The 26,105-nt window shown below is 34.3% G+C and overlaps 1 protein-coding gene across 11 annotated transcripts in view; it reads left to right on the forward strand.

The window, feature by feature from the left end:
• Nucleotides 1-26,105, forward strand: part of LOC129749540 (choline/ethanolamine kinase) — a 45,664-nt gene that overhangs the window by 6,585 nt on the left and 12,974 nt on the right. For 5 of the 11 annotated variants that reach the window (XM_055744528.1, XM_055744526.1, XM_055744523.1 and 2 more), the window contains exons 3-4: nt 12,681-12,713; nt 21,584-21,841. In XM_055744528.1, coding sequence (XP_055600503.1) covers nt 12,681-12,713; nt 21,584-21,841 — 291 coding nt within the window. Of the gene's footprint in view, nt 1-12,680; nt 12,714-21,303; nt 21,508-21,583; nt 21,842-26,105 lie in introns of those variants that run through there. The other 6 variants (XM_055744530.1, XM_055744531.1, XM_055744533.1 and 3 more) reach the window with 5 other exon arrangements.

Consider the following 26,105-nt stretch of genomic DNA (forward strand, 5'->3'; position numbering starts at 1 on the left):
TTTAAGAAACAAAAATTACAACTTACTTGCAGATTAATGTGCTTTTCCCCTTTTCGTTCGAAAACTTACACTTACAGTCCGAAACTAACCTTGACTACTGAACGTTGCAATGTCACACGATAGAAAAGGATAGAGGACAGTTGTATAATCATACATCGGCAAAAACGCGCGAAATCGGATGAGCCAGAGGTGATACAGGAGATAACTGTCCTGAATTCAGGACGATTGATCAAGTACCTGTGCATTCATAAACGTTTTCTCCTGGATTTCAGGAAAAGTGAGTCGTCACGAGATTCGGTCGGGTTTTCATTCGAATTTCGTGTATATGAAGTATGTCCCCTGTGATTCGTGAAGTCGTTATCCCGAGTGAAATAATTTCAATCTTAGTGTATAGAGTCCTATTGAAAGCTCATAACGTTCAAAAAACTGTGGAGACCACTTCAAAAACCAATAATGGTATGAAATAACTAAAAACAGTTGTAAAAAACTGCCTAATATGTGATGAAAAGTACAGGCAACAAAGCAACAAAACTTACATTTTTCCGAGGTACAAAGACTTCAAGAGCTAATTTTCACTAATACAGTGAGCGAAATAAGAATAGTACCACTATGTGTTTTGCTTGTTAAAATATGAATTATTGAAAATCACGAAATTTACGACGTAGCAATTGGCGTTGAGGACCAAACATGTGAAAAAGGGGTGCGAAATAAGAATAGTACCATTTAAGTTTTTCAACAAAAACAAGATTATTGTCAAAAATTTACTGTGTAAAAGTGAATAATAATGCTTCAACGAATTAATTGAATAGATAACTGCATTTTAAGGAGTTTTCCAGAATTCCAAAGGTTTTCAAAGGAAGGGAGGGCAATTGTTTCAACTCCCATCAGGCGAAGGACCCGCTCAAGGGGGGGGGGGTGCTTTTTCAAAATTCAAAATTCAAAATCAAGATTGTCAAAGTTTTGAATCAGTGCTCTGTCCGCAAATCATCAATACATTATTGAAAATTATGTTCCTTGTTCTGAACTAGACATTTGCTTAAAAATAAATACGAAGCAATCAAGTTGACAAATCTAACACCAATGTTTCAGAAAACACAGAAAACGAATGAGATTTAAAATTTTGAAGAAAAACAGAGTTTAAAGCTTCGGGCATAAGAATAATAGAAATAGAATTCATCAATTTAACCCAGATTTAAAAATAAACTAAATCTGAATTCTAAAATAAATTTCAGATAAGATAAATAAGAATTTTATCATGATTTAAAATTAGCTTAGCTTAGCTTAGCTTAGCTGAGCTTGATTGACTACTCACATCCACCTCAAATCATTGAACTCGAAATGCTCTATGAAATATATATGTTAAAACTCAATTTTTCTTATCGGTTCATCAGCATATAACTTTGAAATGTTTTTTTTTTGAATTTTTGTATGATCGGAACGTGACTAAAACATACACATTTCGAATTCCATGATCGTAGGCGTGGCTCAGTAGAACGAATTCCACATCGCCAATGGTTGCTACTCCGTGATTGACCGAGGCCATCAATTTTGCCCAGAGGTCAAAAGAATGGTGTCTGGGATTAACAACACATTCACAATGAACAAATTTGATGCTCTCTCTTTAAACATCAATAACGGCGCCGGCCACGTCCTAGTAGTCAATAGATAGAGAGGAAAATAAGAGAAAAGGATGATAGAAAACAAATTCATGCTTTAGGACCGAGGTCACCTCTGCATCCTAGCAAAACAATTTTTTTGTGGATGGGGGAAAAGGATATGATCAGGAGACACTTTTGACCAGTGTTATGCGATCTGGATAAAAAAAAACTATTCTCCTTAGCTTTGGTGATTTCCTAGTGAAACTTTTCATTTTATAGATGGTGTACCAAGTTGTATTAAAAATATTTACCAAACAAAAGAGCTGTAAATTTGCTACACTACTGGTACATGCACTATTTCAACTAGATTTTTTTTTCAATTTTATTAACCATTTTATGTTAACTGCAGTGACAATTCGTGACAACTATGCAATGAAATAGATAACTTGTTACACTGTGAGTTATGTCAATAAATTTAATACATTCTCTTTAACTATTCATGAGGTTGATATCCTCCAATGTTTTAATTTAATTGTTCTCATCATCCAATCATCCAGACTCGAATGAACTGTGCGACGAGAAGGGCACTGGTAAATATAGTTAACATCGAATTTTTGATAAATGACGTGCTAGTTTCAAATTATATTCAAGGTTATTCCATACATTTGTGATAAACGAAGTGAATGTGTTCTGAGTTGTAACTTTGAAATCGATATAAAATTTGAAAACTAAATAGTAAACCTCTAATCAATTGAACTGTCATTAAAAATAAAGGAAATTTATCTTTCCCAAAAACGCAAAAAAAAACCAAACTTTGTGAAAAAGTTTGATGTGGTTTGTTCTTTATGCAATTTTTTCTTATGCAAATCAAAATATTCCCTTCCAACAGTTTAAATATTTTTTTATCTTTGTATCATGGCTATTTTTAAGAACTTTTTCAAATTTCGAGGTTTAACAGTTTTATTTTAATGTTTATGTCGTGACATGTCCTTTATGATATAAATTTCAAACTAAATTTTCAAATTACATGAAACCAGAATTTGTTCAAACTTTACGAGTAAACTTTCTAACATTGTTGGGCTGGGAAAAAAATATTGCAGAACTTATTATTCACGAAACGACTTCTTTTTTTTGAATATTTTGAAAGATTAAGTTAGTTAAATTTATAAATTAAAATAAGTCGTTCTTTAAAAAAAAAAAATCTAGGAAAAAAATACAGGCTACTGTTTAATATCACGAATACAAGTACAAGTATACTACGAAAACATCAATACGCACCCACATAAAGAAAGATTAAAAAAGATGCAAATTTCTAAAAATTTCAGCTTGTTTAACCTCCCATTGATTTGTCATTTCTTGTTTTAGTAATATCAACATATAAAATGAAAAAAAAGGTGTAATAACATAATCATATAATCCTTTATGAAATTGAATATATCAACAAACTCTATTTGAACCGCATATTTAATATTTAAACTCCACCTTCTTTAATGCGCTGATTGTGCAAAACCATCACTACGTGCTACTACAAAAAAGATACATTGCATCAAACATACATGAATTCGGTATCAAATTTTGAATACGGCGAATGCGCCAAGACCTTTGTTTTGAGAAAAACGCATTCCAAGTTTCAGAAAATAAAATCAATTTCCTATTTAGCTGCGTACAATCATTTTCCTAAAGAAGTCGCTAAAATGCTTTCAAATTGGTTTAATTTCAACACCCGATCGATAAATTTAGCTTTTCCGTACTAATTACCACAAAAAATTAATAAATATAACTGTGGGCCCTTTTACCACAGACTGGTGCTCTCATTTTGTTCATTCGCCAAATTGGAGTGCCCTTTTGAATTGCAGAATGACTATTCGCCTTTTGGATCACTCATTAAAGAAGCAATATTCAAGCAAATTTCGGCTTTAAAGCGGGTCCAAATGATCACGTTAACACATTAGCACATTCAACGATCTGATTTGTGCATCTCCTCGTCCTGGATTTTTTTTTTTCGAAAACTTCAATGCCCTTTTTCCATCTCGAGATAACTATTGGCCCTTTTGTTCGCGACAAAATTTCGAGGGGAAATGGGCGAATGAACTGTGGGATTACACACTCATAAAAAAAAGCTATTCGCCTTATTTAAAAAATTAAATTTAACTTCACTAAAATAAGAAAAATTGAAAGGAGATCATATTTTCGGATGTAAAATGAATAGTTTAACGCATTTATGTGATTATCTGGATTTGTTTACAGTTGGCGCATTCGCCGTATTCAAAATTCGATACCGAATTGTTTTGGATTTCTAGTTTCATTCAGACATTTTTAGTCTTTAGACAGCTAAAAGACTTGTATTTTTAAGGGAAAGGGGACATTAAATTACTTTTGATAAAAACAATACTAGATTGCGTTAAATGTTTCTTAAAATGTTTAAAAAAATCAATTCACTCAATTAATAAAAAAACAAATGAAAATTTAAAAAAAAAAATCTACATGTCAGGCAAAGACTTGCGAGGTTTGGCGTATCTAAATAAAACTTATTACTACGATAGTTCCATGACACTGAAACATTTGCAACTAAATCTAACATAAATTACATCTATAATTTAGAATGTACAATTTTTGAAAGAGTAGCTATCGTAAAGAATACAGTTAAAACTTTCCTAACGCTTTCTTGCTCCAACTCAGGCAATTTTAAGCTATCTACAGAGCAGCAAAAGATAACATAAACTCAATCCGAAGTACGAAAATACACAGTTAAAATGTTAAAAAAAATGGTTTTTTGAAAATGATAGCTTGGTTGAAAATTTAAATAAAATTTCAGTTCCTCATTCAATATGTTATTGTTTTTTACCAAATTTGTTTTGGATAAAAATGTACTTAGCTTGCTTGGGGATTTGATGATGAAAATAACTCGACCGATAGATCAACCGGATTTCCTCCTGAGTCCTGGTCTGGTAAACTTTCATAACAGGTCGTGTCACTTAGAAAGATGTTTTCCAAGCGTAACGCTAACGTTAGCTTTGACCCGAACCTTTTATCAGCGCCATCTCTATTTATTTTTCGCGAGCATTATCCAAAAATTTGGAGACATTTTTCGCTACCGCGTCATCCAAAGACCAAATTAGGAAAATAAAATTTTAAATTTATGCCGAATGTACAGAACATTTTTTCCATATTTTGCACTGAATGAAATCCCGCACACTTCATTTAGCGATATCACGTAACTTTTCAAATTTCTTTCTTCTAAAACTCGCACAAATTCACAAAGAAATTCCTACAAGAAGAATCGCGTCAAGTTTAAAACAGTGTTCCCAAAAACTCTCCAATTTTATCATGATTTAAAATTAATAAGCAAAACTATAAAAACTTTTGTTTATTAATCGTCTTAATTATCATTCCTTTCCTTCATTTTCAATTGATGGCTTGATTGAAAAATGCCGCTGTAATATTTTAAATTCGAAGAAATATTTAATCACCATTTGAATTGTGAAACCTGGATTAGAAAAAAAATTAGTTGTGATCTAGGGGAAAGTGGATAATTGATTTGAAGCCTTTAATTTTCTTTTTATGTTTCACAGATTTGTCAAAAAAGTCAAAAAAAGAAATTCTTACTCGATTTTCACCTATTGTGATAAAAGTGATTTCAAAAACAAAGTTGTTAGACAAAAACCTAATCGCATATTTGGATTTTTGGCACCTAAATTGTATAAAATTATCTTCTCAATTTTTTGCGCCTAGGAAAAATGTTAAATTTGATGCCTTGAGTAATTTGTCAAAAACTTTTTGGATATGGAGTTGAGGATTCAAAAGAATGAGAAACACAAAATACATACGTCATTTAGAGCCGTAAAACGAAATGTCTTAATAGGCCTTGAGAATGATTTGAGACGAAATTCCGCCGGAGGCGAAGCGAATTTCTGACATACAGTGAGCGAAATAAGAATAGCACCACTATGTGTTTTGCTTGTAAAAATATGAATGATTGAAAATTACGAAAATTTTCTTCCACGGTTTGTTCTGAATCACTTAACGGATAAATCAAGCATAAGTTTACTTTTTTTGGACGTAGCAATTGGCGTTGAAGACCAAAAATGTGAAAAAAGGGTGCGAAATAAGAATAGCACCACTTGAGTTTTTCAACAAAAACAAGATTATTTTTTCAAAATTTACTGTGTAAAAGTGAATAGTATTGCTTCTACGAATTATTTGAATAGATAACTGCATTTTAAGGAGTTTTCCATCATTCCAAAGGTTTTCAAAGGTACTAAAAGGGGGTTTTAAGAGATGCTCCTTTAGCTTCAAGGAATTTGATATCTGAGCAATAAAACTTTATCAAACTGCTTTATTTCTTCATTAACACTCATAAGTATGATGCAAAATGATGAAACATAAATTTGAGGCTGAGTTTAAATCCAAAAAGCAGGTTGGAATTCAAAAATACTAATGTTTTTTAATAGTCAAACAGTATTTCTCTAGTTTTAAGTCATAGATGGCAGCACTATCTTGCCATTTAACCAAATTCATGCCCATTTTCGAATATCCGGGATTAATTTAGGAGTGCTGGATGATTTTGGTCAAGAAATAAATACATGTACCTTGTTAACGCTCTGGAAATTCTAAGATCACTAAATCTAAAAAAATATGAATTGCATAAAGGTCACTAAAAGTGAATTTTTTGGACCGATTATCAGAATAAAGTTATACTTTTCGACGGAACTTGATAGACCAGACGGCTATCAGTATTCTTGGTATTATTTGCAATTAAATCGGAAGTTGAGATGAGCAGGAATTTTGGCGGTTGAACATTTGTTGTGCTGGTGATTCTTTTGCAAATCCGGAAAAGCTTTCTGCAGCGTGAACTTCCACAAAACTGTGATGCGAAAATACCTCAAAATGATGAATATGGGCCTAAATAAACCTGGAAAATCAATATTGAGACTAAATTTGGTTTTAACTGCAAGATTGTGCTGTCATCTACGACTTGAAACTGGAAAAAGTGTGGCTCACTTAACAAAATCTAAGTTTTTTATTTCCAACCTATTTTTTTTCTGATTTAAAGTTAATCCCGAATGTTTGTTTCATCATTTCACATCATTTTAATGAAGGAAGTAAGTAGTTTGGAAAAGAATTACAGCTCAAATATCAAATTCCTTTACGCTAGAGGAGCATCTCTTAAAACCCCCTTTTAATACCTTTGAAAACCTTTGAAATTCTGGAAAACTCCTTAAAATGCAGTTATCTATTCAAATAATTCGTAGAAGCATTATTATTCACTTTTACACAGTAAACTTTTAAAAATAATCTTGTTTTTGTTGAAAAACTCAAGTGGTGCTATTCTTATTTCGCACCCTTTTTCACATTTTTGGTCCTCAACGGCAATTGCTTCGTCCAAAAAAAGTAAACTTATGCTTGATTTATCCGTTAAGCAACTCAGAACAAACTGTGGAAGAAAGTTTTCGTAATTTTCAATCATTCATATTTTTACAAGCAAAACACATAGTGGTGCTATTCTTATTTCGCTCACTGTATTTATCAACACTAATTTTCAAACACCTTTTATGATCAAGTAATTTTCGGTAAATTCATTTCTTGTACTGAAAATTTTACTTGGAAAAAATCTCCATGGGGGGGGGGGTTAAACCCCTAAACCCCCCCCCCCCCCCCGTTCGCGCGGCCTTGACTCCCATCCATCTTATCAACATGGATCATGAAAAATTGGGACACCACTGAACCGCTAAATTTTATTAAAATAAATATGTCCATCGCGCCTTCTAATTTGAGTCATATTTTGAATCCATGCTTGAGTGACAAGATGTGTGCAAAGACCCTCTTAGGCAGGACAATGCGCAATGATAGTTAACTATCATCATTGCAAACATGCACACCGCCGCCGTGGCCCATGGGAACCCAGGGTACGGAGTGTTAAAATTGAAAGTGTTGTATTATTGTTCTACTAATTCTTTAGCCTTAATTCACGTACCACACGTTATCACTGAATCAACCAAACCAGGAAATCTAGCACGTTTTCTCAACGCTACGGAGGCGGTCTCTCTGTAGCAGCGAGTCGTTCTCCTTGCGTGATTCACCGGTTACCCTAGGCACCTGCATAGCCTACCGGGCGGATGATATATACGACTTTAGGTATTAGCTGATGCAGCTGATAAGATGTTGTTTTTAATTTTTAAAGAAAAAAAAAGTAAAGCACGTTTGTCTATATAACTATTGCTAGATGAAATTTTTGTAGTATGAATAATAAATTTTCCTAGATTCAAGTTCAAGCTACGTTAAGTTACAGAAAATATTCAAATGGTTGTGGTAATCGGATTATCAACTGATATAAGCAAAAGAGAGTTTTTCAGAATTTGTTTCTTGAATCATTTATTTGAATTTCTCATTGTCTGATGTTGATAGAAAATCTTAGCCATCGGATAAAGAGTTTAAAATGAGGCACTTTCTCATTTATTCAATATGATGGAAAGCAAGTGTCAATCAGGATAATTGCATTAGATTTAGAATGGCATTATTTTAAACTGACTGATGTTTCTAGTAACGGAGAACGGGGTAACATTGATCACTGGGGTAACTTTGATCAACATTAAATTTTCCCACATAATCATCAATAACTAAGTCTAAAAATAAAATATCTCAAAACTGTTTTGTACGTTTAAAAACCTATAAGTTGAGTTCCAAATTGGGAAATACTTGGTTTGTCTTAGAAAATTTCAAATGTAAATAAAAATGTAATTTATATGAGAGTTCAACTTAAGCGGGCCACAGACTACAAAACATTTGTACAAATGCGATGAAATTCGATGAAATTTTGTCGCTGTAAACACGATTTGCATAGTGTATGGCACTGCTTGAATGAGCGCGCAAACGGTTGGAGTAAAATCGGTCGGGATCGAAATATTTTGTACAAAACATCCTCCCAGCCGGGGTGGAGATGGTTTTTTTTTGTTGCTGTTGCTGTTTTCGCCAGCAATCGTTTGCGTTCCATTTTTTTCATAATTGCCTTTGTCAGACATTATTTGGCTGGTTTCAATGGAAAAAAGATTGTCCCTATGAATCGTCCAAAATTCTATATATGTAGATCATATTTTTCGATTCAACTCTAAAATATTTACCTCTTTAAATTTTTACTATATCGATAGAACTTTTAAAAATCGTCAGATATGCTAGTTTAGAATTTCATTTTCTGCTTAATTTCAATAATAGGCGTTGTGTAGTTAATTGCAGTTTGAATGGCAAAAGTTCAAAAAGATTTTCGTAGTCTTACTGTGTCTCAGGCCATACAAACTCTAGAAAGCACTTTTTTATTAAATAATAGTGTGATAAATGATCAATCTTACGCAGAAAATATGATAGAAAAATATCATCATAGCGAAAAGTTATGGAAGTTCAAAGTCGTAGTGACAGTGCGCGTGCTTCCCATTTCTATCCAATTATGAACTGTACTGTAGATTCGTTTTTGCTATATAATGTCTGTATAATTTCAAAGCGATTTCTAATTTATCCACAAGGCGTAGAAAACGGTTAAAATACATAATTCTCGCGTGAGCTTTCATTACGTCGTATGAAACGAAATGTAAACAATTGTTCAAAGCACAAATGCTAAAGACCGGTTTACAGTTCAAGTGAAAATGAACGCGAAAAATCTTATTTTGTCAATAACTCAAAAACACGACACAACAAGCATGTGTAACATGGTGGAATCGATAGGGAATGGTTTAAAGATGAAATTCCAGCCGTTCCTTAAAACCAACAACTGTTTTTATTTCGATTCCCTCGGTTTTCGCCGCAGAAATTTCATTATGATGGGGGAACCGGAATAAAAAAGTTCAATCCGGTTTTAAGGAACGAGTCCGGCTGGAATTTCATCTTTCTACCATTCCTCATCGATTCCACTATGCACTCTTTCCACTATCCACTATTCAAAGGAATGAAGATTCTACTACTTTGAAAACATAATTTCATTCAGCTAAGAGGTTCCTTTTTTTCCAAACCTTTGAATATAAGTAGCCATGGGTCATAATTTGGAGTGTGCAGTGTTTGAGAAAGTAGTTGATACACCGTTTTTTATTTTAGTTTGTCACTTACTTGATTTATCAACCAAGTATCATTCGTGTTCAAGGATCAATACATAGTTGTTGGTCAAGAATGGCATCAAAATTGAATGTTTGTTAGTGATAAAAACGAAAATGTCTTGATTATTCTGACGATCACAAATAGAATATCCCTCCATTCTGCACATTCGTGAGGTATTAAAACTTAAAATTTTTAAATCACCTTCAACCACGCACCAGATTATAATTGACTCTAACTCTATACCGTGGTTGGTATTTGCTTAGTAGGATGAACTTGGTGAAACGGATTGCTAAATAGGCAATCGTGACAAGTAAGCTTCAATACATTGAAAACGACATCATTATAGAGTTGATAGCACAAGGAAACAAGTAAATCCGTTCCATGGAATATCACAATAATAATGTGCTTCTCGGTAAACACAAGGATGCTCAATTATCTGTTGATTACACTAAGCAGCAAGAAAGCAAAGATGGTCAATAATCAATACTGATAACTTGAGTCCAATTGTGTTTCTGTATGTCAATAACAGCGGCAACATTCGACAGTTATATTTAGTTATCAACTAACGTTTTGATGATCGCCATTTGGTCAATTTTTAATTTTGCTTAGACATTAGACTAGTTCACTTTTCGGCTTTTTTCGCTGATCACAACGCCACTTACAGGGTTTGTTCCTCATTCATTTTCAAGTACTCTGGCCAAATTTTAGCTCGTTTGAGTAAGTTTCCAGCGTGCGCTAGGAGTTTTATTGAAAAAAGTCCATTTTTCTAGAAAATTTTCGTAGATGTGTTCCTAGCAAGCTGTTGTTAATATACAATGATAGTTCTATAGTGCACGGTGATTGGTATGATAAGCATCTGTGAGGACCTGTTTTAGATAATTGACTAAATCGAACCGAAAAAATTTAAAAATTCATAAACTACCAACTTTTACAGATAATTTACTTACAAGTTAAGAGCTTAAAATCAGTAGTAAATAGAAAAAAAATATTTTCGATATTAACTTTTCATTAAAAGATAGCTTTATTTATAACCTTTAATTTGATGTATAACACTTAATGATCGCAATATTACAAGCAAAGATATTCAAACATTCACATCACATTCTTTGAATCATAATGATGTCTCCATTCAAGTTTTAGCATCATGCAACCTGCAAAACGTGGCATCAAGAGGACTTGCTTACAACTTGATCAAAGTGCGCGCTTTTTTTAACTCCTGGCCCCGTCATGGGGTACTTGATTGAATAAAATATCCTTTCTTGTGCACAAGTTGGTGTGAAGCAAACTTGAATGAAAAATATTTTATCAAATCAAATTTGTTGCATAGATATTTGAATAACTTTGCTAGCACTCTTGCGATCATTAAGTGTTATACATCAAATTAAAGGTTATAAATAAGGCTATCTTTTTATAAAAAGTTTATATCGAAAATATTTTTTTTCTATTTACTACTGATTTTAAGCTCTCAACTTGTAAGCAAATTTTCTGTAAAAGTTTGTAGTTTATGAATTTTTAAATTTTTTCGGTTTGATTTAGTCAATTATCTAAAACAGGTCCATACGAATGCTTGTCATACCAATCACCGAGCACTATAAAATTATCATTTTATATTTACAACAGCTTGCTAGGAACACATCTACGAAAATTTTCCAGAAAAATGGACTTTTTTCAATAAAACTCCTAGCGCACGCCGGAAACTTACTCAAATAAGCTCAAATTTGGCCAGAGTACTTGAAAATGAATGAGGATCAAACCCTGTAAGTGGCGTTGCGATCAGCGAAAAAAGCCGAAAAGTGAACTAGTCTATTAGACATTCACGCAACGAAAAGGTTTTTTATTTCAAATGAAAATGCCGCAAAACGAAGGAAAAAATCCTTTGATTATGGGATAAATAAAAATTACTTTGATTCAAATATATTTTCCTTTCTTTCAAAGAAATGTCTTTCTTTGAATCAAAGAATGTTCTTTTTCCACGGTTTTGAAATATTTCCATCACAATTTTTTTCATCTTAGCCATGATGGTTTCAAAGAAAATGTAATCAAAATCAGAAGAATTTTCATGGCGGCAAAGTTTTTTTTTGATTTTAAGTACGGAACATTATTTCAATATTCGTTTACATTGACTTAAAATAATGTTCTTTTCATTCGATAAAAAAATTAAATCAAAGAAATAAGATTTATATTTAAGAACACCAGAAACTTGATTCAAATGTGTGTTTCTTTTGTTTCAATGGCACAAGTTTTCTCTGCGTGTATGTTTAACACGTTTGTCGCCACGGCACCCATATTCGGGTGACCGGTGTATTTCCTAGGGGGGCCCGTCACATCAAAAAGCGTGTGACGCTCTCTTACTAGAGTTACCGCTCAGCTTCGCCACACGTTTCAAATATGGGAGTTCTCCCTCTTTGCTTTCTCTCTCTGAAAATTTCTTTGGGCCCGGCTAGTGAAACTACCCAAATGAGCGTGGCGATGAACGTGTTAAGATGGTTTAAATTGACGGCTAAGCGACGAACTTGAATGGACTCCGATATTCTAAACCTCAAGTGATTTGTACGAATTATTTACGTTTCTATCGACTTATCCGTAAAATCAATTTATCGTCAATAACCAAAATTCAGAATACGAACCGAAAGTTTGTACGAACATATTTTTTCTGAAGTAGGTAAATATGTAGGTACTGTACAAAATACGCTAACTCACTTTTTAACATTATAAAAACCTCTCAACCATTTAAAGGGAATTCAAATTATACAAACGCAGCTGCTATTCGAGGAAACAATGAGTTGTCTGTCCGGCTAATCATCGTCATTACCACACAATATCAAATTACTGGGAATGTGCATCATTCAGGCTTTTTATATTTTCACAACAGCTACAGTACATTATGCTGTCAGTTTAAGCTACGACGATCAATTATAATGATTTGAATTGCAATTTAATAAACGAAACTTTGTTTGCCTATCTCGAACTCTTTTCAACTTGGTGAATACTTCTATCTACCAGCAAATGGAACAAACACAGGATCATTTCGTTCAGGTAAGTTTGTTATTATTCAGAAAATGCAACAACTGATTTACCCTTCGTTGCTTCTAAATTATTTATCAAAAAATCCCCACTGACGCTTCCTGCTAGAACCAAGCTTTTAAGACTGCTTTTAAGCAATGCGCACATGTTATGGCTATCTGAGTTCGAAGGTTAGCACTAATGCATATCATACTTATCCGAGACATTTTTTCGTTTCACAAGCGAATTAATAGAGTGAATGCAATAATTATTAGTTGTTAGTAACAAAAAAAAAAAGTTTTAATGAAAGCTACTTATGTAAAGGGCCGTAAAATGCTAGATAGTCAATAAAATTGATACCGTTGCAACTGGTAGACAATTTTACAGTCTGTGACTGAAACTTTGTTGCTGTCGTACGATCGCTGAAAACGGCTTATCTGATCTGGAAAAGTAGTGCCTTATACACCCACACACCGAGTAATACAAATATTTGTGTTAGCCTTCCAGAACCGAGCCGGCCTAATCGGTGTCAAAAAAACATCGGCAGTATCGTTCGACAAAATAGAGTTCTGTCGAATGCTTCTTGGAATATGTATTAAAAACATATGGAAGAGAAATGGGATGTATTGATCAAACAATTTCATCAGCAACAGGTGATTGAGTGGGTGTGTTGAAAAGTTTTTTTTCGTTATTTGGCAACGGTAGTTGAAATCGGATGCGTTGGCTACATCATTAACCGTTTCGATTTATAACTCGATCGAAAAAATACAATACATAAATCCGTTTTATGTAAGGCTAAAGAACCTATGCTTTTATATCACTTGAAAATTCTGTTAAAATTAACAACCAAGTATTAAAAATATATTCCCAAATTTACCATTTTTTAATAAATTTTTATTACCTTTACCTTTGATAAATTTCATGTGTCTTTAGTAAGAGCAAACTCTTTCATGCACGTGCTGTTGTTTACGTCTGCGGCTTACGTCATCAACGGATAAGCTAGCCATCACACCGCATGGTAGAAGTAGAAAGATCCTGTTTGGACAGCTGCTGCTTATCAGTCGGTTATTTTTTCCGCTTTGTTTTGACCATCGACTTCATTCGCGATTCGTAACGTCATCAACGCTGTTGAAAATCAACCAGGCAGCAGCCGAACCGGGAATCGAAAAGACACGACGAAGTTTATCTCGTGTGTTTGTGTTGTTGTGCAGTAGAAATAGCCATTCGCTCGGCGGGAGCATAAAAGTCTGCTGTTGTACCTACATTTTCCTAGGGAGCGCATGCGTCGAATTTTCCGCTTTTCGCCAGTCCTGAAAGAGATTGGGGGCCACCCGAAAAGGGGAAACTATCGTGCTTGTTGCAGATGGTTTTATTGACCTATCTACCCATCAGTATTAAATGTTTGAAATTTTCAAACAGTTAGTTAAGTATCCGAAATAAACAGTCGGTATAAAAGCTTTTCAAAATCAACCCCAAACAAAAATGGCGCTACCATCCGCCCAAAATGGGATCAAGCAAATCAAAAGCAGCGGAAAAACATATACCACCCCGTGATAAAAACCGAGCATCAGGACAGAATACAACGGATAACAAAAACCTTAAACTGACCTAATAGAAACGGAATGATGAACAACAACTACGATACAAAACAACCAAAACCCAATCGAAATGGATAAATAGATTAGCACCCTTCTTCCTTTTAAATTCTTCAAATCAATAAAGATAAAAATGTGTTCTGGCTGTTTGTCTGTCTGTTCCCTACACTGAACGAAATCGGGCGATTAATTTTATAGGGTCATTTCAATAATTTCAATCATTCAGCTTATATGCGGACCTATAAGCTAACGATTTACTCACTAAAAAACTCCGGAAAATTCAATAAATTTTACAGTTGAATCCTAAAAGAGATTAACCCATTAAAATTTATAGGAAAATCCAATGAATCTTATGAGCCACACTCGATCGGTAGAACGTATAAGAAAATCTGATAAATAATACAGTTTCGATTAATGATACATTATAAATTTGCTGAAAAATTTTATTCATTTTTTGTGCTGAACGGAAATTGAAGTTGATTAATGTCAGCTCATCCGTACAAAAAAGTGAAGCTCAACAAATCCAACGGTATGTATTCTGTGTATTTTTAAAAGATGCGTGCGAATTTTTCTAATGATCACAATAGTTTTATATTTCTTTTGTGGTTTTCAGGATATACAATTGAGAGCGAACAGTACCAAGATGAAAATGGACGCCTCAGATCCCCAAATGAAGGAGATGATCTATTATTGGTTTATTGGAAATGGGAATTCACGGAACCAACTCACCCATCAATGGTATTGACCGCGAAATTTCGATTCTCTGTGCTAAAGAGGTGAGATAATGTAAAACTTTGTTGTTAATATCTGAAATTAAATCATTCCTCTTGATTTCAGGTTTGTTTTGTACCAACTTTCCTACGCTGAGAACCTAAGCCGGAAGTTTGGGTTTCGGATCATCACCATTCTATAACGTTAGCACTGGCGACTGTGCCATAGTAATTGCTAAGTGTTTAATAATTCGAAATTTGATAGCGACTAGACAAGAAACAATAAAATTTTCAAAGTAAACAAAAATTAGTTGCAAGTTTTCGGAAAGAAAATACGAATAGAAATCATAAAAATGAAAACCATAACACAAGCCACCCCATGTATTTGTATTCCATCATTTCGAACTGAAATCATTATAAACTTGACGTTCTAGAACATTCATTGGAATTTCCGATAAATTTTATCAAAAACTAAAACCTTGCATTGCATTCGATGAGCAAACTTGTAAAAAGTATTAGATTTTCTATTAGTGCAAAAACACTAGAATTTCCGATATTGTTCATAGCCCGATTTCGTTCAGTGTAAAGGCTCGGAAACTTCAGAACTGATTTGCTTGAAATGGATGCTTCTGAGGCTTGGGAAGGTTCCTATTATAGTTTGAGACCCCTCACTCTTACTGGAAGCGGGGAGTGGGTCTCTCAAGCAAAAGAGAAATGTTTGCATAACTTGGGAACCATTCAAGCAAATGGTACCAAATTTGGCATCCTTCTTCAAATGGGGAGATAGGAATGGGGGAGGCTGGCTTTCTAACAATTTTTTAAATAACTCGAGACATAATCAAGCAAATGGAACAAGATTTGACATGCGTGGGTATTTAGATACGAGAAATGTTTCAAAGCATATTTAACCCGTTCGAGACCGATTGCACACCGTGTGTGCAATGGAATTTTTGTGCCTTTGTCAGAACAATCTTTCATTGTGAGTTAACTATTGCTCGGAAAAATAATATTCTTATACCAATGGAATCCGCAAATGTTAGGCAAAATGTATTGGGAAATGGTTTTGATGACAATCAAACGACGAAAAAGTTATCTAAGAGTAAAGTACTATGAGTACGAATGTCGTGAAAAGGCCTCCGTCTCGAATGAGTTAAGTTAAGACCTCTCCTTTTTCCAGTGGGGAGAAAGAAAGGGGGAGAGGGGCTTCCATACAAAATATTCTATAATTCGATAACTATTCGAGCAAATGGTACTAAATTGGCATTGTGGGATATGGTTCTATGATCGTTTGAGACCCCTCCCTACTCTGATTGTTAGGATAGAAAGAGGAGAAGAGGCCCATACAATTTTTTTTTGCAATAGTCGATAACTGATCAAACGGGGGAATAAAATTTAGAATGCGAGGATATTTGGATAAACGAAATGTTATCAAGATGGTTTGAAGCCCTTTCCACCTTCTGTTGGGGAAACAGAAAGAGGGGAGCGGGGCTCTCATACTTTTTTTTTTTCTTATCTGGAGAAATAATCGAGAAAATGGAACTAAATTTGGAGCATATTTGAATACGGAAAAATACTCTATGGTTGTTTGAGACCCCTCCTTAATCCCAATGAACAAAGGGGCCGTTCACATACCACGTGGACAACTTAGAGGAGGGGGGGGGGGGGTATGGAAATGTCCACGCTTGTCCACGGAGAGGGGGGTAGGGGTTTGGGTCATGTCCACGTGGACATACTTACTTTCAAAATATTTTCTAAATATGAATAAATATTAAGATGTTTAAATCAAAATCTTGAAATAGCAAAGCTAGAACTAGAAAACTAGAAAGCAAGTGATAAATATGATAATCTAGAAATAATATATTTATATCTGGAAATTCTTATTCTTTTTCTTTCAAAATCAGCCATTTTAATAACATAGAGGCAAAAAGTGGTGTTTTGTAACATTCAAATTAGGCTGGAACAAATATCAATTTCTTCTTTTGTCACCCCCCCCCCCCCCCCCTCTTCTAAATTTCCAAAATCCCGAAGGGGGGAATAAATAAAGTTTGAAGTATTTTAAGTAAATTTCAAATAAAAATTCAAATATCCGAAAGATTACAAGACAAAGAACCAACTTTTGGAAGATGCAAGTTAATTCACATTTTGTATTCTTGATTTTATTGAATTTTTCGATAAAAAAATACTTGATTTATAGGTTTTATGCAACAATATAGTATGAAATTTGGTTGCATACAAGCTTTCGTGCAATTTATTCCAATTTATTTGTTTTTGGCATTATTTTTTATTGTCCCCCCCCCTCGCGATGTTCCAACTCCGAGTGACAAAAGAAGGATTTTAAATTTGTTCCGGCCTTATTGGTATTTAAAAAAAAAAAAACTATTTCAAATCTGTCCACGTGGACATCCGGGGAGGGGGGTAGGGGTTTGCCAAATGTCCACGCTTGTCCACGGAGGGGGAGGAGGGGGTCAAATATCTCATTTTTCTGTCCACGTGGTATCTGAACGGCCCCAAATAGGAAGAGGAGAGGTGGCCACCACAATTTTTTTTTAGATCTTGACATCTTTAGTTTAAATACACCGAATTTGGTGTGGGAATGTATGTTGATACGAGCAATGTTACTTTAATTATTTGAGACCCTTCCCTTTTCCCATTGAGTTAAATAGGAAGAGACGGGAGCCCCATACATTATATCTATAGAATAATTCACAGTAAAGAAACCGACTTTAGTAGGAAGAATATTTGGGATGGAGAAATGTTTCTTTGCTTATTCGACAACCCTTCCTCATCCTCGTGGGGGCTGAATAGGGAAAAGGGGGCTCCCAAACGATTTTTTGAAAAACTCGATAACATTTCAAGCAACTGAGGTCAAATTTATCATAGGAAAGTATATGGAAATTAGAATTTTAGAATCTTTCTTTCTTAACAGGGGGAGAAAGAAAGGAAGAGGAGTGCACCCATACTGTTTTTTTTTTCAAATTATCTCGAGAAATTATCGAGCAAATTTTACATAGCAGGGATTTGGGTACGAGAAATGTTTTTTTTTATTTTAAAACAGGAGGACTTTCATACTTTTTTTCATGCCTCGGAAACTGATTAACACTAGAAAGACCGCACCAGTCAAAATGACTGGTTGGACACTTTGTTTGTTGAATATCTTCTGCATACTTGGCTTAAAAAATTCGCAGAAAATACGACTTTTCATGAATTTTGAATCTCTACAAAACTGTGTATTTTTTATTTCACTAGCTCTTTTATTTCGCCATGGACACTCGAACCGTGACCAGTCAAAATGACTGGTAAAATTCACAACCCTATAACTCAAACAAGATAAAATTTTTTCGCTTGCTTTTGGTTTCATTTGCAAGCTACATTCAAGACAATGAGTCCTAGTTGATTTATGGTGGGCAGAAGTGTGTCATTCGTTATGAAATTATTGATTTTCGATACGAAGTCGTGAAGATTTGAAGAAAAAGTTATCGGATTGGCCGCTGTGTGGCGCTTCAAGCACTTGACTCCCATTTTTTTTGGTCTGTTTTGTTGCTCAACTATAATCGAACTTTCTGTCAAAATTTGGCCAAATTTCATCAAGATTTGTAAAAGTTATGTTACATTTAATACGTGTCCATTCGAGTAATCGAGTAGTTTTAGGAGATAAATATGTTTTATACTAAACTAGAATGAGTAAAATTATTATGAATTGAGTACTTATTTATGCAAATTTGAAGACGTCAGCTGTGAAACTGAATAATTAAAAGGATATTTCAACATGGGTGCACGATATATTCTTATATGTTGGTTATACACCATGGGTGCACGGAATCGCCGCAGTTTCTGCCCAAGTATGTATTTACTTGCATTCTTAGATTATTAGGCTCGACAAATTTCCAATGCAAGTTCACTTACAGGTATTCCGGCACCCGTGTATATACCTGGCCAGCTGGCAACTGATTGAACATTCTTATTATAAGAGGAAACACATCTTACCTGTCGGCAACTTATGGGGTTTGAACCCAAGAATTTTCTTGAAGATACAAGCAATCGAACCCAGTTCGCCTGGCATACCTACACCAGACTCGCGCCAGCCTATCTGATAGACCACATCGGATGCGGATATTTCAACATGGGTGCACGGAATGGCTGCAAATTCACCGTTGTAAATTATATAGAGTGAAATAGTTTTCAACTTGCTTCAGAAAACAACATATCTTTGAGTTAGACATGATAGGTATTTGAAATGCAATATTGGTCAATTTAAAACTTTTAAGGAAAAACAAATCAACGTGTACATTTGACAATGTTGATTAATTATTTTTATTTTAACTGTTTTCCGTCGCACGACATAACTTGATGCATATAATCCCTAAAACTCACTCGGTCCATGGTAAGCGTTTTCCAATTTCTTGGAAGTTGATCAGATCTTATCAGATAAATGTACGATCGCAAAAACCTGCTTTGTAATAAAAAATAAATAAATTTATTATTTCAAGATAAAATTGAAATATTTCTTTTCGAGGAATGAAAAAAACGGAACTTTAAATTAAAATCGTTATTTAAATCATTATGTCTGAACATGAAAGACATGGTATCGACTTCGGTTTAGTTAAGATTTATAAAAATGCTTTTTAAAAATTTGCATAAAGTCCAATATTTGATTAAAACGCGGTGAATCCGTGCACCCATAGTGAAAAACCATGTATATAACACAAATTATTATTTAAATCTATAAAAATCTTTATTCTTTACCTTTAGCATGCTAAAAAAATGGATTTTGGATGAAAAGCGGTGAATCCGTGCACCCATGGTAAATTGCTCTATTTATTGAAAAAATATGCTTCAAAACCTACAATATCAGGTATAATTTATAGGCAATGTATTGAATAATTTCAGAGCGATGGATGCTAGAAAACATCTACTAAACAAAATTGAAGTGAAACCGTGCACCCATGGTCAATATCCATAGCCGTCTAACATGATTTTATAATTAGATTGATAATGTGTTTTAATTTTTTGGTTATTATTTGAAATATTCATTTTATGATATACACGCATTCGTCAACTATGCCAAAATGAGGTGATTCCGTGCACCCATGGTGAAAAAATATTTCCATTTTAAATATAACAAAAATGATATCGAATAAATAACAAAACAATTTCAGAAGAAAAAAGTTTAAAATATTATGATAGAAAAAATTTCCCTTTTACCAGTCATTTTGAATGGTCACGGTCCGAATAGGTATATTCAATTTGCCGGTCCTTCTAGTGTTAAGCAAATTGAACCAAATTTGGCATGGGACAGAAATTTTCATACTTTTTTTTGTTTTGATTATAGACGTTTTACCACCTTTGTGGCATTCGCGACATTATATCAACGCTGCAGTTGGCAGATAGTTATTGAAAAACTTATCTGGTACAACTGTGTTCGATGTTTACTCTTGGACTCGAACTCGCTGACATCGGTTTAGGAAGCAACTGACTTGCCAACTGAGCTATATCATAAGCCGAAATTTTCATACGATAAACATATATTTTGGTAGAAATTGAAAAGTAATGAAAAAATTAATACAGAGGCCTAATTTAAGACACAAACAAATGGAAAACAAATTCAAGTAAGGTTTTGAGAACAGAAAATTAGAATTAATCTTTTTTGTATTGCAATTGTTTTCGCTCAATTTAAAACTTTCATTTCAAAGGGTTGATATACAATGACGTTGAAATTTAATTATAAAACAATTAAACAACAAATTGAAATTTAAATTATTTATCAAATTTCCATCAATTTTAAAAAGTGTAGCAAAGCACACCGGGTCAGCTAATATCATCTAAAAGTGTGATTTACAATGCCTTAGTAGTCAGAAGAGTTTCAGAGAAAATAAAATAAGGAATACCTAGCATAACTAATATCTTCAAAACGAGTCTGGCACCATTCCGTTGACCTGTGCTTGCATGATGCCCCGTTTGACGGTACTGTATGAATATTATATTCATTTCATTTTCAAATAGATTAGTTATTAATTGTTTGCTGACCAAAAACTATATTTCGTATGGTGAATTTGTCATATTTTCAATATTTTATTTTTATATATTTAAAAAAAATGTAAGGAAAATCACGCAAAACGTAAATTTCAAAACGCGTTTTCTTGAAAGTAGATTTTATTCACTTATACCTTTTTTGGCTTTCGGGGACTGCGCTGTTATCGAAAACTTGATAAATGACGCAAGATTGGCATACAGAAACCCCGGGAAAATAATTTCACAGAACACAATACTAGCTGGTTGTTGCAAAATAAAACGAATAATGGTTCGTATTGATTTTCGCTCACTGGGTGGTGTTTTTCACGTTCGAATCATGCATCGAGAAAACAAACGTTTACATCAAAGAGTTTTAGCAGTACATTAGAAAATAAAACCCGTTTGAAACCTAAGTTCCTCTGCCATCGCTTGGACAAACTGCTTAGATATTCGATAATTAATTCGTAGAACCTAAGGCAATTCTCGAGCACCAGTTTTCCCCGATTCGCACAGGTCTAGGAGTTTTCCATTGAAAATCGCAATACTCTATGCAAATCTAACGATAGAATTTTCTTTAATCCATCCCCAGGCATCAAAATCGCCCACTGAAATGCGGGACATTGCGGCCAGGATTTGTCGGGACTACCTAACCGGAGCATGGAAGACTATTCCGGCTGAAGAGCTGCAGCTCAAACGGATCAGCGGGGGGCTTTCCAATTTTCTCTACTATGTCAGCCTTCCCGATTCCCTGGGTGGTCACAGCTCGCCGAAGGTAGGATACCCTAGCACGGGCAGTTCCAAAAGGCCACGCAAGGATAGCTACAACAACATGCTGGAGCCTAAAGAGGTAAATAAAATCGCTGAAGGTGGTTTCGTTTAGGTGTTTTCGGTTCGATTCATTTGCTTTAAAGAAAAACATTTTTAACTACGAAGTGCACAACTGTGACCATGACACAAAGAAAATAGCCATGCATGAGCGTTTTCTGTGCCAAAGGGTAGATGCATGAGCGTTAGGACCACATTTTAGCATTTTTTACAATCGGTGGATAATGTTGTGATTTTTAGGCTCATTTTATTTTTCTTGAGAACTTGGGGATTTCTTTCATTGGGGTAATTTATTAACCGATAATGCACCGTTTACCGTTTTCTCAAGTGCGTCCGGTCGCCGTCGTGTCTCAATCGAAGTATTTCGATTCACGTGTGTAAAATATATGAATTTAGTTTGGACTATAAATAGCTTAATAGTGATTCTGTATTTGAATACCTTTAATCGAACGACCGTTTGAAATGGCATGTGGAAAGTTGCGCTTATTATGCATTTTAAAAACATTAACATGACAAAATTTTTCTTCAAATCTGAAACAAAGTAAGACTATACTTTAAACTTGATTATTAAATTGATCTTTTTTGTTAACGAAAAAACAGCACTTCTGAAAAAGAGAGGCAGTTGAAGTTATCTCGACCCAGCATCGACCAGCATAAATTTGATATGTTTTGCGTGTTTCCATACAAAAATTGATTTCCATGCTACGCAATAAGAGCGCGTGGAGACAAATGGCGCCAACACCAATTTGTTGCACTTAGTGCAAGCTTCAACGCGATTTATTAGTTTTAAAAATCCACTTGCACGTTTTTGCAATAAACACTCGTGATGTTGAGAAAAAATAAAACTTAAAATTGCAATAAGTTGGCTAGGAAACGTCTTAGAATTGTTGGAATCTTGTGCAATACGTGTGATTTGAATGCCCCAACAAGTTATTAGATCATTTCATTAATGTTAATCCTCATTAAACTATAGTTAAGTTTAAAAACCTAACTTTTAAATAACTTTTAAAATGCTTTTAAAATAACTGCTCTGAAAAGAGATAGAGTTTTGAAGTTCCCAACAAAGTTTCATATTTTAACGTACTCTACAACTTTGTAGTATAAAGTGAAGCTATATCTATTGAAATAAAAAAAGTTAGAAATTTCAATTTTTTTATAGAAGACTTGGACTAATTTTGAATACTTTCAAGTTATGAAACATGTTTGAAGGAGCAAATGTTCTAAAGACACTCAAGAGATTAGATGAAACACAGAGGCGCTAGTAAAAAAGTTCATTTTTTATCCCTTTCGGAACACTGTGCATTGGTATCGACTGGTAGAGGAAGGGAAAATCCCCTTTTTCATGTGTTTTCTGAACAAACTATCTAGCAATTTCTTAAAAACTTTGAGTATTCTCTCTGTTGGACTGGTCTCGTTTAAATTTCGACGTGCTGGCTTATGCTTGTTCTGCCATCAATCGTGGAACTTGCCGTTAAAATCTCACATTTATCCATTCCCTAAGTGATGAATAAGTCCAGTAAATTAAATTGAAACTATGCGGTCATGTCGACATAACACATACAGTTCTAAAAACAGTGAGTCAAAAGCAGCGGGATTTTTTTTTATTATGGAACAGAATTTTCCGTGAGTGCATCAAACCTCCGAATGCTCGACAGTTGTGCCGTTGTCTGTGTTTTGGGTCTACCTACCCTATTTTGTATGTTTTCTATAATAATATAAGGGATGATACACATTCATCAATCGAAAACGATCCCTGAAGAAGATAGTAAGCTGCTATCGAAATACCGGTATCTGAACTGTTCTTTTACCGTGGTTGAATTAAAGGGAATCTTTCGGTTGCTTTAATTCAGTAGATTTATTCAAATTGTCAAAATTGTCAAAATTTTAAAATTTTTCATTTTTTTAAATAATTGAGTATATCAAGAAAATTATCAAAATTATGGATAAAGATTGATAGTTTGGTTTATTGGTAACATGCCCTTTTGTGATGTTCGTTCACATTTCATATTCAAGAAATGGCGGACATGTCTCAAAGAAGGCTATTCGAGCAACTTTTTGGAACTTCGAGTCCATAGAAGGCTGTTTGAGACCTAATTTTAACTTTTATACTGAATGGATGCGATTGACATGTCACAAAAAGGCTATTTAAGGAACTTTTTGGAACTTCAAGATTGAGACCTAATTTGGAACTTTTATACTGAATGGATGCGATTGACATGTCACAAAAAAGGCTATTTGAGAAATTTTTTGGAACTTAAAGTCCATAGAAGGCTATTTGAGACCCAATTTGTAACTTTCAAACTGAATGGATGCGATTGACATGTCACAAAAAGGTTATTCAAGGAATTTTTTTGAACTTCAAGTCCAAAGAAGGCTATTGTAGACCCAATTTGGAAATTTTATACTGAACGGATGCGATTGACATGTCATAAAAAAGCTATTTGAGGAATTTTCTGGATTTCCCAAGTCTATAGAAGGCTATTTGAGACCCAATTTGTAACTTTTATACTGAATGGATGCGATTGTCATGTCACAAAGAAGGCTATTCAAGGAACTTTTTGGAACTTCGAGTCCAAAGAAGGCTATTTGAGACCCAATTTGGAACTTTTATACTGAATGGATGCGATTGACATGTCACAAAAAGGCTATTTGAGGAACTTTTTGGAACTTCAAATCCATAGAAGGCTAGGCTATTTGAGGCCCTATTTGTAACTTTAATACTAAGGGATGCAATTGCCGTATCAGAAAAAGGCTATTTGAGGAACATTTTGTAACTTTCATGCTCACATTCGAGAAAATTCGGAACCTATTCCCTTTGGAACCTTTGTTCAGCGAAACTCGAACTTTGGAGGCACGAGTTTAAGTAGATTTGGGACTTTTTGTTGCTTGGGAAATGCTTAAAACCAGTGCTCAAAACTGTTGACATTCTTGGATGAAAGTGAAATAATTTTCCTTTTAATGTCTACGTTTCACGTTTCCATCATTGCGCCCAATTAGTCAAAATAGCAATCTGTGACTTACTGTCAAAAAAAAGTCACTTCAATTTCTTACTCGTGAATGTGAACTTTTGAAAAACCCAGTCATCTAAATTTGGAGATCATAACAGAGTTGGAATTGCAAACAACGCAGGATTTTAACGCCTGGGCGTTTTTATCCCTTACAAACATTGCATGACGGGGATCTCCATTGTTTTTCATCCAGGTCATAGTCTATTAAGAAATTATTAAGCCAACCAATTAAAATCATCGTTTTTAGAGGCATTTTATCATTTAGACACGCCTATTCGTGCTGGGGAAGAGTAGTCACGTTGAAATGATTTCGCAAACGTCCAGACGGCATTGCTAAGAGTTCGGAAGAGAAAATTTTTAGTTTTCTGGCAGTATAAAAAGTACATCCAATCATAAAAAATCCAATTGACATGATTGAATATTTGTTGACTGTCACGACTTTGTGTATTGAATGACTATGGAGTAAATGACGAAAAAAAATTGTTTTCACTGTCATTATGAAGTTCGTCTATGCTAATATGGTTTTATTTCATCGTCTATCGAAATACTTGGGGATGAAATTTATTTTCTCTCATTCGTCCCCTCCTGCGGTCAACGAATACGATTTCTTCGAGTTCTGCTTAAAACATTGAAATCTGGTGTTATTTCGAAACATTTAATTTGACAAAAATCGACTTTAAATTTTAAAAGGAAATTCGGCAAATCTAAATTTTAACTTTGGTACGCAATGACTTAGAAATACATGAAACGTCGAGATATTGTGTTATCTCGAAAAAAATTTTTGCTCAAAAATCAACTTTCTGGAATTGTTTTCTGGAAAATCAGTCTTTGTGAGCGCCTTGAGGCACCCCTAAATAAAATCCGAATGAGCTGAGGTTAGTTTTTGGAGGCCAATCTACTAAATGTATGTGGTCGGTTTTCGAAATTCTCGTGACCCATTTGACTGCCACCCTAATGTTCATATTCCAAGCCTTCAGAGCTAGCGCCCTAACACCCTAGCTAGGTTCGGTGAAAAGATGGATCTCACACGACCAAGCAATCTGCTCGATGACATGAAAACTTAGGAAACCCCCACATAAATTGTTGCCAGCAAGATCAAAGCTATAGAGTATCGAGACAGGAAAATACCTATTTAAAAAAAATACCGCCACAACCTTTCAAACCATAGTTTAAAGCATTTCGGATAGTTGAGTGAAGCCACCAACTCAACTCATCTTTATTCTTTGCGCTGTCAGTTGACAAGAGCGTTTTTTGAACCAACGAACATTCGTTGAAGAC

This window comes from Uranotaenia lowii, chromosome 2, assembly GCF_029784155.1.
Source record: "Uranotaenia lowii strain MFRU-FL chromosome 2, ASM2978415v1, whole genome shotgun sequence".
Lineage (NCBI taxonomy): Eukaryota > Metazoa > Arthropoda > Insecta > Diptera > Culicidae > Uranotaenia > Uranotaenia lowii.